Genomic DNA, 17700 nt, shown 5'->3' on the forward strand with positions numbered 1-17700 from the left:
CTTAACAACTGCAGTGATTCACTTACACCAAACTCCCTTTTGTAAGTCAAGTTATAGATAGTGCATTGTATAAAATTACAAGGTAATGTTATGTTTGGGGTGATGCAAAAATTAAGCTTTGGATATAGAACAAGATATGACTATAGAACAAGATATGAGAACATTTAAAGAAAAAGGAATTAAGTTAAGATTTAAATTGAAAATGGATTTAATAAGCGTAAAGAAAAGAATGGAGAAAATTTATTGGAAAATGGAAGTAATGATATGATATAGAATTGAATATGAAAGATAAATACATACTAAGGTCATGTTTGTATTGAAGTATAAAAACCTGGAACCACGTTGTTCACTCAAAGAGATGTTTTTAAAATATAAAAATAAATTTAAAAAAAGAACCAATCCATGTTTAGGAGTAGAAGTGAGAATAGTTTGAAAGCTAAAGAGAGGAATAATGAATGAGTTGACATAAACTATGTCTTGAATTTTGGCCTTTAATTCATTCAGCTTAGCATTTTTACTTTCATTTCTGCATTTTACATAATGGTGCTTACTCTCAATGCATGATAATGTGGATGTATATAAAGAATAAAAGAAAAAACGTATGTTAGGTTTTTGTTTTTTGTTTTACAGACATGTCAAATTATAGTCTTTTTATATAAGTAGCAGAGAAATCCATGTCAAGGTCTCTGCTATATTTTCAAGTGCCATTTCCCCCCCCAAGAATCGTTATGCAACTGGTCACTGTATCATCTGAAATAACTACAGTATATATTATTTACCTGCTGCACATGCTGCTAGAAACTTTTCACTCTTGCAAGGCTTTTTTGCTATAAGATGAGTACAATTTTTATACTGCTAAAAAAAAGATAGAATTGTTATTAAAATGTGTGTTAAGGATTAATAGGCATCTTTACTGTGGATCAGCACATTGCATTAACAAGTAACTCTTAGTGGGATGCACACAGTAGTATGTTGGCTGCACAGAATATTCAAGCTTGCATAAAATAGTATGGGCATGTTTGGAATAAAACTGAGCTTTGGTTGTACTTGTAGCAATATGATCAAAATGTGCCAAAGTGACTACTGTCCCCTTACTGTTAATAAGGAATACTGCCAGAGCTACAGGCATGACTAAAACTGGTAATATAGTTTCAACCTTATCTTACTGAAAAACAATGGTAAAACTTATAATAATCAAAGCCACGATAAGAGTTATAGGTTAGTATCTATGAGTCCATTTGGTACTGTTTCCTTTTCTTATTTCATGGCTTAATTTCTTATTTTTTCTTTATCCTGGAAGAACACACACACATACACATGTGTGTATGTATCCATTTATACCAAGACAAGAAACTGAATTCAGTTTCCAATCAGAAACTCTTTCCAATAAAACTGCTGCAAGCCCATAATTACCATACCATATTTATCAAGTACCCTTACCTCACTGTTAAAGAAAACACAGTCTAATTTCAGAATCAACTGGATTAGAATCTTCTTTTCTTCATTCTTAAATCCAGTTAACTGAATCTTTGGTTTCCCTTCCATCTGTTTAAAACAGAAACAAAAAAGTATGACTGAACCTTCAATTATATTGAAATCAACGAGTTTCTGTTCAAATTTTAGTAACATTATAGATAGATAAAAAACTTTAACCTTAGACTGTCTACTATTGACCTCACCCCTTTCCTAAGAGGTCTCTAGGGGGCGTGCATAAGCGCACCAACCTGCCTACCGTCCCTGTCCTATTGTTTCTTTTATTTTTCTTTTATTTTTCTTATATGTACCCATTTCATGTATTCAAAACTATGTATACACTTATACTTATTATCTTGTAAACAATTGACAAATAAATAAATAAATAAAAAGGTCAGCACATTTCTTCTAACCAGACAACATATGGTCAGCTTTGACTAATAGCTGCCCTGAGACTGCAGGTATGGAAGTGCAGCACATTTTCATCCTATGAGTGGCCAGAAGATTAATGGCCATCAAATACTTCTCAAGAAAGCCAACAAAAGACGTTCCCATTGGATATAATCGTATTTGCAATTAGTTATAAGGGAGCAGGGGGAAAATTGCTTACCCACTTATTTTCATACATACCCACCACTGTGTGTGTGTGTGTGTGTGTGTGTGTGTAAATAACTGCCCAGGGCAGTTCTGCTAAGTAGCACATCTTTTGAGGTCTGGCAATTTTGCTCTTGCTAGCTGAAGGCTCCTGATAAGCAACAATCAAGGAGTTTAGTGCCTGCAGAGTGACATTGTTCCTAGTCAGATCCCCAATAGCAGAAACTTGGGGGAAAGCAGACATCTGACTGGGAGCAAATAGTGACTGGAGGATGTGAAAATGACATGGTAGCTACCTTAATTTCCCCCCAACACTTCATCCAGATGAAAAGATACCCACAATGATTCTGAATGTTTTCTTATGGTAGACAGTCAAGCAACCATTCTTTGACAAATCCTTCCAGTTCTGGTGAATGTGGTTGCTTTCACAGAACTATTAAACCAGCCCTCCCATTTAATTTCTCTGATGCCTACTCTCAATTCTTAGTAACCCGTCATTACCAGATGACTGCTAATTATAGAGCTAACAAAAATGCTAACTTAACTGCTAACATTTGTACTTTACTTTGTCAGCCTGATGGGAAGTCCTGTGTACTTTGCTATGCAACTCCATGAAAATTAAAATACACTAAATAAGCCAACCAGTTATGCAATAATTGCTTCATATGATGGAAGGGTTCTTTCTCCAGTTACTAGAATTATGTTTCTGTCCACAGTTAAACTAAATATGGGGCTGCATCCAGGCATCCCACTCAAATTAAGAGGATGGAAAGGGTTATACAAAACTTTAACTGCAATAATTTTGGTGTGAGTATCTGAAATAAAACCAGAGGTGGGATGCTACCTGTTCTGCCTGGTTCTATAGAGCTGGTAGCTCTGAAGAGCAGCAGACACAGAACCAGTTCTGTTTGCTGCTGTTTGGTCCACCCGCCCACCTATCCTTTATTTCCTGCTTTTTCAACCTCAGCTGCTTTGCGTGGAACAGCTGAGGTTGAAAAAGCAGGGAAACAGAGGCTTTTTGAATGTTGCGCACCTGCACGCAGCGCTTTTCAGCTGTCCGGGGGAAGCACAGCCTAAGGTTATTCTACACGCACGCGCAGCAAAACGTAATCACTGAACCAGTAGTAACACTGGTTGAATCTCACCCCTGAATAAAACTAAAGCAGGACCTCCACTGTTGCAACCAACAGAACAAATATTTAATCCTATGTAAAAAATACTAAACAACAAACTCAACCTAAGCATGCATCCAACTAGATTCCAAAGCCAGTGATCAGTGATTAGCCAATTGGTTCAAGATCTCACTCTCCTCAAGACATTTCAAGTCCAACAGCAATAACTATAGAAAGAAAGAAGAACAGACTTCACAACATGTCTATGGAGATTCTCAGTCATCCAGGTCACGGTTGTCCCAAAGATGCTTTCTTTCAAGAGGCAACTGGACTTTTTGGTTTTACTTTGAAGACGTTTCACTTCTCATCCAAGCAGCTTCTTCAGCTCTGAGTGGCGCTTTCCATTCCCCACTATCCAGTCAGAGCTGAAAAATCTTCTTGGATGAGAAGCGAAACGTCTTCAAAGAAAAAACCCAAGAAAGTCCAGTGCCTCTTGAAAAAAAAAAGCACCTTTGGGACAGACTTCATAACAATTTCTTCCTGGAGATGGCAGTGCCGCAAACTTCTTCACTTCTTAGCCGCTACGTAACCTGCTACGCCAGAAGCGTTAGGTTAAAAACAAAAACCATTTTGGGACGGTGGGAAAGATAACGGGAAATCGGTATCCCAAGCCCCCGAAGTGAGCCGCATCTGCTCAAGAATGCCGCGCTTCTTTAAAGCGGCGATTTCCCACCCGCGGGTGTCGCTCGGCCTCCCACCAAAGCTTCAAAAGTGGGAAACATTCTGTCCAAAAAGCCTCTGAGTAAAAGCCGCCGCCCGCCTGCCTCCCCCGACCCCGTCCCAATCCGGTTATACTGAGCCCGCCGCTACCCAAACGGAGCCATTTACCGCGAAAGGTTCCTTCCGGGCCTCGCGAGCTCCTTCAGTCTCCTCCCTCGTTCCCGCGCGCGGTTCAGGCTTCACTGGCTCCTCCCCCGGATGTTTGAACCGTTCCGGGCCGTCGCTACTAACGCTTGGCTGGTCTCCGGGGTTACCAGGCTCAGAAAGTAGAGGCGGCTGGCCTACCTGGTAAGTGACGTCGGGATGCATCTCCCTCGCAGTGAAGCGGGTGTGGGGAGAGGCTTAGGTGATATGTTGGAATCTATGGGCCGTTTGCCTCCCTCCCCTGGTCTCCACTGGGTTTAGTGCGCCCCTTCCTTAGGTTCAGGTTCTTGACCTGCCGTAAAAAAAAGTGTGGCGGCATTTTGAAAACTGTCCCACGCATTGCTCCATGCGTAGGAGTTCGTCTTTCTTCCCTGCAGCTGACAATGTAGATCCTAATCCATGATATGTTTAAAGATGTCTCGAAGATTATCGCTGCATCCGGAGTAAGAGATGTATTCCTCGTGAGGGCGTATGTACATTGTAGCTCAGGCCATGGATTCGCTGTTTCCCAATAATTGTCTTCCTTCTTCGGGCTTGTCTTGAGAGTCAATGCACTGAACGCAACAGGATTTATTTTTCAGGAGTGTACAAACTCACTCCTTTGAATAAGTCTATATTTTAACTCTTTAGATAAAAATAGGATCGGAGCCGCCCGTTCAATATAAGAGGGGCAGCTATATAAACGTTTTAAATAAAACCAGTGGATGCGTGCAATTAATAAAAAATAAAGTTTTGTAGTTAGTATTGGTTCATTTTATGCGCTCTAGAAATGGAGGTAGTTAACAAACTATAGATTACATACATAGCTTTTACTGATGTATAACAAAGTAAATATGAGATGCTTTTGCTTACAGCTATTTTTGCTTTTTTCAACACTCATTCTTCACACTATATACTGCCTGCTACTTCTATATATACTGCACACACACATGCACACATACTATCAGCATATGCACACCTTTCTTTCACTATCCATTTTTCTAGCTTTTTACTAAGATACTTACACTATTTTTTGTTAACTATAATTATTTACACTATTCTTTGTTGCGTACTTACACTATTTTGTTATATGTATAATTTGCAATCATTCTGTTTTCCTTGACAAGACAAAACTGTTTTACCTCCTTAATTCTAAGATTCAGACTCCATTGCATCATACAATCTAACATTCACTGATGTAAACCCACCAAGGAAGCATCACAAATTCATGTCTTGCCCCATCTTTGATGTACAAATATCCATTAAACTTTGTTTATTCTCTTGCATACTTTGTTTTCACCAGATACATTTATTTATTTATTACTATCCTGCCTTTATTATTTTTACAAATAACTCAAAGCTGGTAACATATCCAATACATTTTCCTCCTATTTTCCTCACAACTCCATGTGATGGGTTGGGCTGAGAGTGACTGTCCCAAGCTAGACTAGACTAGACTAGGTTTCCTGCTTCCAGCCTGGTGCCTTAACCACCATGAAGCTGATGTTATATGAAACTGGCTGTTTTACATTTCAGAAATCAATTATTAATTCCACATTTGCACAAAATGTAATAATTGGACCTACTTCTTATATTTTACCTGAATCAACAAAGATAAACTTTCTCACATTGACCAATGTCTAAATGATATGTTGAAGAACATTGTAGAATATAAAAAAAATTATGTTACAAAAGAAAAACCTTGTTCAGTCACATTTCTCCACACCCATACCTATACAATGAAAGGCAAGCCAGCAGACACCAGGAAGGACAATTATGTTTGAGCTAGTGACAATCACATGCTAGAACCAGCATGTAGGCAACCCATGCACCCCCAAGCCCACACCAATGACCAGTCCCCCTATAAAAAGTTTCAGAACCCCATTTTTCTCTGTAACCCCTAAGAACAAAGCCCTTGTTGGGAAATAAACTGATCAACCTCCAGCAGCGTACCTTGTGTCTTATTTGCCCGTGTTCTCCCATCTTGGAGAATGGGACCCTGGAAAATTCTTTTAACACTAAGGTCTAGCAAAAACCTACCCAATAAGGATTCAGCAAAAGGGGCAGCACTAGGCAACTACAGACCAATTACCTGCTTACCACCAGTCAAATTGCTAACGTGTAGTAGCCAATGCAGTCCAACAGCATCTAGTTGAAAACAAGCTCCTTCCAACTGAACAGAAATTTTGGCTGCACGAGAACAAACCTTAAGAACAAACACATACAGAAAGCAGTAATTATATGCATTCCTAGAATGGTGCATGTTATGCTTCTGCTCTAAAGCTTCTCAAGACTCCAAGGTGCTGGTTTTGATCTCTTAAAGCCTTGAAAGGTTATTTGAAGGAAATCTTTCCCCAGTTACATCAGTGCACTCCATTAGATCTGCCAGAGAATGCATGTGAGGTTATCAGCAGCTAGGGGCCTATATTTGGTGGATCCCAGGAGACATAGTACTTTATTTGCTATGATGCTTACCTTCTAGGATATTCTTCCTTGCCAGATTATATTGTCTATATCATTTTTATATTTCAGAAAACCCACAAAATCTTGTTATATTAGGCCTGGGGCTCCCAGAAAATTAGCGACATGCTTAGATGGCTCCATTACTGAGCTGGCTATTTTTATTCCCTCTTCACCTAGAGTTTGTATCTATATGTTACTATTAATGTGGTTTTTATATTTTTTTATACCTATGGTTTTTAATATGTGGTTTTACCCACTGCTTGTTCATTATACTGAATAACCTTGGGCTTAATTTATGCCTCATAAATGGCAACATCTATATAATTGATGTTAAAGTTGACAAGATCTTTTTTCCTTCCTCATAAGTACCTGTCTCTTCTTAAGATAGTTAAACTTACAACTGAATAATATATGTGAATCATAGTACTCTTGAAAACGTTGTCCACTCATCTATAACAGTAGTCTCCAAGTGACCATTGATACATGGATGTTGTTTTCTACCAAGTATTGTGCTTTTGTTTGATATAAATTTGGTGGAATTCCTGTGAATAACAGTTCTGTGTAATTATAGTTTATTATCAGAAAAACATATTTCTGTTCCAAAGCCCACCTCTGAATGGGCTTAATATTCTGAATGGGAATCTTCAGAGATATAGAACTCTATTATGTGAATTCACATGTGACTGCTAAAAATATTCTGGAGTTACAGGTAAGCAGTCTATTTTTCCTAACTGTAAACAGAATAGATGCTGCCAATCTACCCCCCTCCAAAAGAAACAAACAACAACCATTGAAAGAAAGACAAGAGAAAGTATTTTCTTGTTTTTTATTTACTAGCAATTTTACAATCAAGTTTTTATACTATGTCAGCAATCAAAAGGAGTTGGACATTTTATTTTCTATATTTATTTAGAAATGGAGTGGATAAGTGATTTTTCTCATGATTCTTTGAATTTGGATTGTTTGCTAAACACATTTCCTGGAAATCTGGAAGTTCAACAGGTACTTGGTGACATTGATGAGAAAATAAAGAAAAATACTTCATGGTAAGCTGTTTTATTCAATATTGTATATAATTCAGTTTTCAAGAGTTTTCTGAATGTTTTTTTAATTGCTGTATGCTGCTTATCCATTTATGAACTTTACAGAACAGTTGTTTGTAACATGGACGAACACAAATTATATATCACTTTTCAAATTGTTAGAATAACCAACTTTTTGCAAGGCTTTCCTGGCTGCTTCAGAAGCTTCTCCTGACTATTTTTGCAGAACTGTGCAAACGTAGTCTTTTTGATTCAAGTCAGAATAGTTTTGGAATCTTGGTAAATTAGCATAGATCTTACAGGCCGATAAAAGGCAGTCTTATACAAACAAAATAATTAACTTTATTTACTTGAAATACGGATACTGCATTTTCTGACTCTCTGGAATGGGTATAATAGTAATATGGTGATGCTATTCTAATCCATACAACCTTTCTATGCAAATACTTCCATATGATATTCCTAAACAAATATTACTTATATTGGCTTTCCCAAATTAATGCCCAAACTGAATTCCGGGAGTTGAAATCAGAGGTGGTATGCAGCAGGTTCTGACCAGTTCTGGAGAACCAGTAGTGGAAATTTTGAGTAGTTCAGAGAATCGGCAAATACCACCTCTGATTGGAGGTTTTATAGTATCCTCCGCCATGCCCACCAAGCCACGCCCACAGAACCGGTAGTAAAAAAAAATTAATCCTACCACTGGTTGAAATCCAGACATCTTGAAGGCATCCACGTGGGAATATAGCTAGTTGTTTTGAAAATTATAAAGTGATGACAGTCTTCTTTTATGACAAATTAAGTAACAAAATTATAGGCTGACATAAAATGTTGATATTGTACAGAATGTAGGTAATATACTAAAAATACTGAAAATATTTGTTTTTCTTTTTGGTTTAGTGTGGATAAATGTCTTAAGGATCTACAACTGGAATTAAATGAAACTTGTTCTGATAAGTTGGTGCAGGACACAATGAGTTTTCTTCATTGGCTAAATAACCATGATTTCAGTTCAACCAAATTCTCTTCAACCCATCAAGGAGAATTAATCAAGTTTCTCCAAACACTGGTGAAAATGCTACTTTTTATGTTATGATAGAAAACAGTTTTATAGCACACTTGTCCTTTTGGAACTTGCTATTTGCTAGCCTAAAATGCAGTTAAATTTAAAAGTTGCAGAATTTTGTATGTTTCACAAAATACTGTAGAATTTTGGACAATAATGTCTTGTTTACAAGGGTTCTAACCTTATTGGCAAATTTTAGAGTTGTATAGATTTTTCAGTTCGGTACTTATGTCTTGAGAGTAGATCAGTACTGTTTGATACAATCAGTTGCATCCAGGCTACACATACTTTAACCTGTTCTTAGATAATATTAATTTTGTAATTCGTTAAAAACATAATAAACTCTCCCTTTCTCACCAGAGCTGATCCACAATGGTAGTTTAATCCAGTAAAACATATTGCTCATTATGCCTACAGTAAACTTTATTAAAGTAAAAATGTATGCAATGTAGAATAATAATAATGAAAAATAACTAATCAAAATACAAGAAAAGTGCAGCATATCTCTTAAACTGAAGTTAAAAAACAGTAATAACCAGTCACCCAGTGCTCCATGAAAACTTTGATCTTAATCAGCTTTTAGAATTTAATTTATTATATTTTTATGTACCTGTATTACTTAATAAGTAACTCACTAAATATTCCTAGTATTCCTTCCTCCTCCTATTTTTCCCACAACAACAATCCTGGGAGATGAGTTGGGTTGAGAGAGAGTGACTAGCCCAAAGTTATCCAGCTGGCATTCATGCCTAAGGTGGGACTAGAAATCACAGTCTCCTGGTTTCTTGGCCAGTACCTTAACTACTACCCCAAACTGCTTTAAGAAGGATGGCACAGGTCTTCGTTCCTAGGAGAGGACATTTCATAAAGCCAGAGCACTAGTTAAAAAACATTGCCACCTGGCCGCTATTCCCCTTATCTCATGAAGTTGCAATGCAACTGGCAAAATAAAAATGAAATGTATATATTTGAAAAATAATATAGATTTTAAAAGATAATGATGAAACTTTACTTTGAAGATAAATATTATTTACTTTAAATAGTTATTCATGTATTACATATATCATCTGTCATTTATCCTTTCGTAGCAAAGATTATTGAAGAATGAACAAAATCAAGAAGAAACAATTCTTCAATTTCTCCTTGAACTCTCTAGTCAGTGTGGTGTCTTATTTCCCTGTACTTCAAGTGGAGCATCTTTTGAATTCATATCTAGTAGTTCCCTTCATGGTATTGAAGACAATACAGCAGTGGATGTTCACTGCATTTGGGATGATATAAGATTACATCTTCGACGCTACTTAGTACATCAATTGCAAAGTAATCAAGAAACAAAAACCGGTACTTTACAACATCAACTGCAATTTAAAACTCAGTGTCTGCAGCGTCTCTTATTTCTTTATCCTGTATCTGAAGTTCTAGTCAAGTATCAAAAAATTCAGAATAAATTGGTTAGTGATCTTTTGCAGAAATGTGCTCAGGATAAGGGTGATGAAATGAATTTTGAAAAGATTGTTCATAATTACAAAAGCTCCATTCCTGCCTTCTGTGCAGTGATAAAAGAAGATTTATATATACTAAGTGGAATTATTGATTCTTCTTCTGTACTGAAATTTATTAATGAAACTTACTTGGATACATTCACTGAAGAAATCACTTTTGTACTTCACATGCTTTGTGAACTTCAACTTAAAGAAAAGGCAGTACATGCTATAAAGACAAGCAAGAACTCAAAGAAAAACAGAAGTATGGTTCAAGTTGGGGGTTAGTAACATTTTCTTTATGTTCATTAATTATTTTCTTTTTATTGTTTAATTTCTGATACAAATTTTAACTGTAATTCAGCTAAGTGCAGGAATGTAATTAATGTCAGCATGTATACATATAGTATACTGCCATATATACCTAAAGAAATACAATCCTAAATTTAGGATTACAGTTCTTCCCAATCCTGGAAAGATTAAGCAAGATAATCTTGCTTGCCTCCATTAACAAAGAAGAAACAATGTTCCCATTTTAAAGGTAATTTATTGGGGAGGGTGGAGAATTAGATTTTCTTTTAAATACAGTGCATTTATTATCAAGCAAAAATGTCAAAGGTGTAGATTGACAGAAGTCTAATTTCTGTATTCTCTAACTGCCTTTATACATATAAGACTGGGCTTATTTATTTTTTTTGCCCACTAATTACATCCAGATTGAAGTAGCATATTATAATATGTAATTATTTATATATATTATATTAATATTAAACTACACCATTCGTTGTATTATTTGAGCCTACATAATTTGAAGAGTCATATGCATTTGAAATAAAAATAGAAATATATTTCTGAAAACATGGACACATTGTTCAATATCGTTAAAATAATTAACATGTCTTACTTAATTGCCAAAGTAATATAAACCTTTATCAAATTATCTTATTAATTGTATAACATGAGAATATGTTTGGATAGAACATGAGCTGCTTAAATGGCCTGTCTCAGATTCTTATTTTTACCGCTGTCCTGCTGTTTCAAATTCCAATCCCTGTCACCACAATTGTATAATGGGAATGGCATGTGTAGAGATGATGCTTGAGTATCTTCTTATCCCAGCGCAATTGGGATCTGGCAGCTCACCAGATAACTGGCTAGTTTGTTGACAGTCCAAGTGGGGTAGATAATACAACATACTGTTTTTTTCATTTCAATCATGCATTCTCCCACACCCTGCTGACTGGCAGGAGTGACAGATTGGAGCACAAAGAAGGGAGGTTCAAATTTTCTTCTTTCTATATGTTGAGCTGCATGCACAGATAAAGAAAGAGAAAAGAATACATCAGCTATTTTTAGATGGAAGGATATTACTTTAAATGAATATTCAATTAGTGCTGTTATCATATAAATGAAAAAGTTTTTTATGTGCGTTCTTGGGGAACATCATCTGTAATAATTCTAATGTGTGAAATAAACAAATCAGCAGATGATACTTCTAAAACTTTGTAAGAAAAAATGGGTTCTGTTTTCTAAAAAAAATGAAAGTTACAAATCAAATCAAAATAACCTTTTCAAATATATTTTATGTAAGTAAACATTATTATTGAGTTGCAATAATTTTTGACTTATTTATAAATTTATATAACTGAAAAAATAATAAATATAATCTTTGTATTATAATTGCATAGCAAAAAAAAAAATGATCACTTTGATATGATTTCTTGGGGTAGGATGAGATTTTAAGTGACTAGACTTTTGCATATATGTGTATCATTGAGTTGTTTCTTTGAATCAATGGGATGATACTTCTAGCCTTAAGGTATATTCTTATAAATGGTACCTACCTATGAACACAGATTTATAACAATTAATGAGCAATCTCTGAACATAATCTATATTTAGGGACATAGCCAAAACGTACATCCTAATATAATAAACTAATGGCAGACTTATTCTGCAGAAACAACACTAGAACAATCAGAGGAATATCAATTATTTTCTCTTTTCTATTACAATAAAGAATCAATAAAACCATTCAGCATATATGTTAATGATCATAGTTGAACTTGCTGGATAGAAGAAATACAGCAGAAAATGAAAATAAGATATAAAAATAATAAGTTATTCAAACTTAACAATAATTTGAATTACCTTATTTTAGCATATTCAGCATATTATGCTTAATAGCATTAGAATAATGAATGAATTGCATCTTGGGATTGATTCAGAGTAAACTGATGAATAAAGAGGAAAGAGGGAAAGCATAAAATGTAAGAATTGAAACAGAGGAGCCCTGTGATGATAATCACCCAAAAGGTTGGAAATAGTATTGTTGGTTGTACCGTCAGTCATATGTTTAGATTAGATTTGGCATTTTTATCCATTTATTGAATCCTTCCCAAAGACCTGAGATAAGCAGATGTTTGATAGTATTAAAAGTGTCATCACGGGATGTAAACTGTTCCAAGTAAAGCTGCCCAAGTAAACTTGACTAATTTCCTGTTTAGCTGTCTCCATATAATGCAATGTCCACCATACTGGCCTTTTTGTCTTTCTTACTGACAGTTGTAAAATACGAAGTGTCATGTGTCAGGTGCTTGTCTGTTTGAAGTCTCAGAGCACTTTAGCTTTTTCATTTTCTATTACTTGTCTACTTTGTAATCCCACCAGTTCTTGCAGATATTCTTATGCACCGTTGTCATATCACAGCTTGTAGTCATTCTGTATGATCTTGCAGCAGCTAAACAGGTGGTCCACTGTGTCTTCAGCTTCTTTTCATAGATGGCATTTGTTGTCTGTTGCTGTTTTCTCAATTCGAGTTTTGTATATTTGTTCTTAAAACTTAGTGTTGTGCAGCCAAAACTAGTCCTTCTGTCTCCTTCCTCTTTCTTTCTTTAAGTTTCTTGCTTTTAACCATGGTCAGACCTTGTTACTACATATGTTTTCCCTGCTTTTTTTAATGTGTTAGCCATGCAATTTTTTCTCTTCCCCTGTCTCTTTTGTTCTTCGTTTAATATTTCTCGTAGGCCAGTTTGGTGTCTCAATTACTAAGTAAGTATTCCTGGTGTATTAGCTTCAGTATATATTCTTCATTATCCTTCAGCTATTCCTCCATTGCCTTTTTTTCTTCTTCAATTGTTTGATTTATTTGCAACATTCCATGCCCACTATTTTCTTTGCTAAATGTCAACATCACTGCAAGGATGAAAGGCATGATTTAATGTCATTATTTTTTTGGTCTTCCTATCCAAGGCCTTCAGTTCTGCTTGAGTCCAGTCCACTGTTCCAGCTATGTATCTAATAACTGGAATTGTCCAGGTATTGATTGCCTTTGTGGTAATTCTTCCACTGAGTTTGGACTTTAAGACTTTCTTCACTCTCTTGATGTATTAACTTCTAAACATTTTCTTGACTACAGTGTGTTTGTTGTGGTCAGCTTGAAGGATGCTCAGATATTTGTAGTGATCATCTTCATACAGAGTCTTGATTAGTCTTGAGTCTAAGAGATCTTGATTCTTTTAGTTGTCACTGTTTTTCCTATTTGGTCATGAATGTGACACATTTCTAATGCAATATCTTGACTGGATATTCAAGCAGTGTTGAGCAGCGATTCTATTTCAGATAGCATATTTCCAATCAGCTTCAAATTATCCATGTAACGGAGGTGGGATAGCCTGGCAGATGTTTTCAGTTTTGATAGCTATGATAGTTATTCAGTATCCTTGACAGAGGAGTCAGTGCCATGACAAACAGTAGAGATGATAGTGAGCCTCCCTGAAACATTCCTCCTTAATATTAACCTCTCCCAAACTATGACCATTTACCAACAACCATGTTTTCTTTTAATCCTTGTGCTAAGTGTATCTTTGGAACAAGCTTCAAGGCAGGCAATCTTTGTTATTGTGTTTTTATGCTGTTCTAGATGCTTGATGAATCTTTGTTTTAATTCTTGTACTTCTTTAGAGAGTTTTGTTCTTTTTAAGGCAGAGGAGAGGGTGCATCTTTTATTGCCTCTACAGTCTGAATTACTTCTGGCTTTCTTTTCTTTTCGCTGATTAGACCTTTGCAATTCTTCCAGCTCTGCTGCTTCTTGTTGGGCTTTATCTGTAACAACAGATCATTATTTCTTTTATATCTCTGTTTATTTGTGATGGGTAAACCAGCTTCTGGCCCTGATTTCTCAGCCAACAATGCTGAGATCTGTAGACCATTCTTGATTTGATGTCCAGGAATTCCAGCACCTAACACAGTCCTTGACCTTCTATGGACGACAACCAAGCTGGAATGTGTTTCTGTAGTTTACATCTCACCATATTTTTTATGGGAGAGACAGTTTTTGTCTCACTCCGCTGATGAGATCTGTCCAGTATGGTGGAACTTCTGGCATAGCTCTTATTTTCCTCAGAGCACATAAGCCTGACAACCATGTAAAAGTACTGCTTCACTGAGGGCAATTATTATTATTTAGGATAAACTTTGTTCCTCATTTCAACATAATTTAAACTGATTCTACTACTTTTAACTGTTAACTTAAAAGTATTGAAAGAGAACTAATTTATTGCTAAAGAATTTTGTTTACCAAAATGCTGTGACTTGGAAACAGTACTCATGGAAATTGTACTGAACATTTTGGCTTTGGCTCTTGCATTTTATAAGATGTGATCTAAATATACAGGTAGTTGTTGGCTTACAATGTGATGACCCAGGGCATGACACAAAAATAACAGTCACCAAAGTAGAATAAATTCCCTTTAATGCCTCCAACTTGGCCCAGTGTCCAATTATCCTTGGCTGGATAACAAACTCTTCAAAAAACAGTCTACGAAGGGCAGAAATGCAGTCTGAACCCAAAGTAATTAGAAATAAAAACAACAACACAAATTACACTGAAGTAATTAACAGGGCAGGCCAGGGTGATAAATTGCAGACTTTCAAAGGATAATGCAGCACCCACAGTTGGGAGGACACCAAAACCCAGATAAGGCTCGACCAAGATAATGCACGCTTTGCTTCCAGCAAGGATCCATGTGCAAATGCCCCACTTATATCTGTTCTCTCAGCTGCAACTAATGAAAAGAATCAGGACTTTCTTCTCTCTTGTAAGCCACGTTGCTCCCTTCTCCATTCCTCCCTGCGTGTCCTGGGTCTTCCTCTGAATGCCCAGCCAGACTCTGCCCTTCCCCCGTTTCTTCCACAGCTACTGGAGCCACACTCCCACTCCCTGTAAGCTGCTCAATCTTCCCCTCAGAATCAGACTCCAACAAGGGCATAACATACAACAGTTCATTTAGTGATCCTTCAAAGTTATAACAGCACTGAAAAAAGGTGACTTGTGTTCATTGCAGCATTCCCATGGTCATGTGATTTACATTCGGATGCTTGTCAACTGACTCACATATATGATGGTTGCAGTGTTCCAGGGTCATGCGACCTTTTGACCAGCAAATTCAATGGGGAAGTCAATTTCACTTAACCATGCTACTAATTTAACAACAGCAGTGATTCACTTAACAACTGGGACAAGAAAGGTCATAAAATGGTGCAAAACTTACTTAACAATTTCTCACTTAGCAACATAAATTCTGGAGTCAATTGTGGTTGTATGTTGAGGACGACCTGTAGTTGATAAATCCCTTCATGCATTTTAAGGGGAAGTTTGCCATGACCAATATTTGGTTAGAATTTTCCATGTTGTTTAATTGTTGTTTTGTTTTTGCTGTCTGTCGTGTGTTTTACTACTAGTATCTGAAAACACACAATTCAGGAAAATAATGGATGGCTTATAAAGATAAGATGGACCTTAAACATGATATGCTATTTGATTTTTTTTCAGTGTCCTTCAATACCATTGACTGTAGATTGCTGATAACTCCTCCAAAATACCTGAATCAAGAGAGGCTGTACATGTCCTAACCCAATGTCTAAATGTAGTGATGGAATGAATAAAGATCTGTAAACTGAAAATGAATCCCGACAAGACAAAGAGCAGGGCAGGTGGTTATCTGGGTTATGCGAGATGGGAGTGAGTGGGTTGCATATTCCAAATGCTATTACATTCTTCCAGAAAGAGTATTTACATATTTTGAGAGACCTTCCCGAACTGTTAACTGCCCCTGGCAATTATAAGTGGTTACAATGTCCAGGAGTACCTATTATCATATGCCCTTTCCTGGACATGACAGCTACAGTTATCCATGCACTGTTAGGTTACATTAGATAGTATAATGTCTTCAATGGGAACTACTTTTCCACTTGGTACAGAAGGTGCAAATGAGGCAGAATATGGTATCTAGATTGCCAACAGGACACTTAACTATCCTGAATCCCTACTTTCTTTGAAACAACTAGAGTGGCCAATTAGCTGTTGAGCCAGATTCAGTTCCGTTTATAACTAAACACTTGAACAGTTATGTAACTGACTTTTTTCTCCATTGCAGTCTGGTTAATTACTGAGATCATTTGGGGAATATGCCAAAAGTTACACAATGCCACCTGGTGGTTACTTATAAGTGGGTCTTTTTCATAGCAGCACCTTGATTCTCGAAGGCTTTTTCCTCTGAAATTGCTGAGGTGCTTATTATATCTTTAGATGCTTGTTGAAAATCCGTACAGGATGGTAGGGGGGTGGGTCTGTTGTTACTTTTTTGACAACATTTTAATCATTATGGTTTATATTGCTTTTTTATTGTATGTTGCATTTTCTAAACTGCGTATGGATATATTTGCATAGGAAGCAGTATAAAATGGGTGCAAGGTCTTAAAAAACTAAAAAGATTACACATATTTTTCTTGATGACATGATTAAACTTTGGGGGGAAAATTAAGGGTAGTGCCCAATCTTTCATTATGTCAATGGAAAGTTTCTGTTACTTTATTAGAAAGGGAAGAAGGGGTATTCCTCCCTCACCTTAGAAACTGACATATACTTTGAAAATGAGAAGTGGAGATTTTAGAGACTCTTTTAAACAGAATTGTTCAAACTGAAGAAACTGTTTCATTATGTTCATAAAATGTTGAAATGCTTGCTTTTTTTCAGCTAAGAAGATAAAATGTTTTCAAACTATTTTTGCTAAAAGAATTTTAAAACTGAATATCTTACTATTCAAATCGCTTATTAATGCTATTATATGAAAAGGGAATCTATTACTGTATTTAGGACACCGGTATTGGATAGGGTTACTTCATTAAAAAAAAAGTTATATGTAGTTTATAATATATCTTATGTTTAAAAGAATTGTATTCTAATTTTATTTTTTCCACGTATGATGTGCAATAATATTTTATTAAATGTCAAATTTAATTTGCTAGGAAGATTTTCCAAACAAAACAGAATTTGGTCATTTTATCTAAACATTTCCAGTTAGAAACACTGTTTTCATCTCAAAGCCTCTTTTGTACACCTGGGTGTTCTTCCTATGGTTAGAAAAAAAGGGTAACTCACCATGCCCCCTAATTATTGCATTTTCCTCCCAAGCATAAAAGATAAAAATGATTTAATTTTTGGTCTGATTTCTCTTGAGCGGTCTGGACTCAATGTGAGATTTATATATTAGAGTACCTTCTTT

General features: G+C 36.0%; 2 protein-coding genes across 7 annotated transcripts in view; one reads left to right on the forward strand and one right to left on the reverse strand.

The window, feature by feature from the left end:
• The window catches only part of SLF1 (SMC5/6 complex localization factor 1), a 29201-nt gene extending 24518 nt beyond the window's left edge, over nucleotides 1–4683 (reverse strand). The window contains exons 1-3 of one of the 4 annotated variants that reach the window (XR_015742254.1): nucleotides 4068–4435; nucleotides 1441–1545; nucleotides 780–855 (exon numbers count right to left, since the gene is read on the reverse strand). Coding sequence is in view for 3 of the 4 variants with exons in the window: in XM_087927043.1 (XP_087783169.1) it covers nucleotides 780–855; nucleotides 1441–1545; nucleotides 4068–4268 (382 nt within the window). In the remaining variant the exon portion in view is untranslated. Of the gene's footprint in view, nucleotides 1–779; nucleotides 856–1440; nucleotides 1546–4067 lie in introns of all 4 variants that reach the window. The other 3 variants (XM_026719194.2, XM_087927044.1, XM_087927043.1) reach the window with 3 other exon arrangements.
• Nucleotides 4161–17700, forward strand: part of KIAA0825 (KIAA0825 ortholog) — a 169093-nt gene continuing 155553 nt past the window's right edge. For all 3 annotated transcript variants that reach the window (XM_026719140.2, XM_087927041.1, XM_087927042.1), the window contains exons 1-4: nucleotides 4161–4247; nucleotides 7459–7591; nucleotides 8489–8657; nucleotides 9743–10418. In XM_026719140.2, the coding sequence (XP_026574925.2) occupies nucleotides 7461–7591; nucleotides 8489–8657; nucleotides 9743–10418 (976 nt within the window). In that variant the 5' untranslated portion in view covers nucleotides 4161–4247; nucleotides 7459–7460. The remainder of the gene's footprint in view (nucleotides 4248–7458; nucleotides 7592–8488; nucleotides 8658–9742; nucleotides 10419–17700) is intronic.

The sequence above is a fragment of the Pseudonaja textilis genome, chromosome 2 (genome assembly GCF_049901715.1).
Source record: "Pseudonaja textilis isolate UNSWEBS1 chromosome 2, rPseTex1.2, whole genome shotgun sequence".
NCBI classification, from domain to species: Eukaryota; Metazoa; Chordata; class Lepidosauria; order Squamata; family Elapidae; genus Pseudonaja; species Pseudonaja textilis.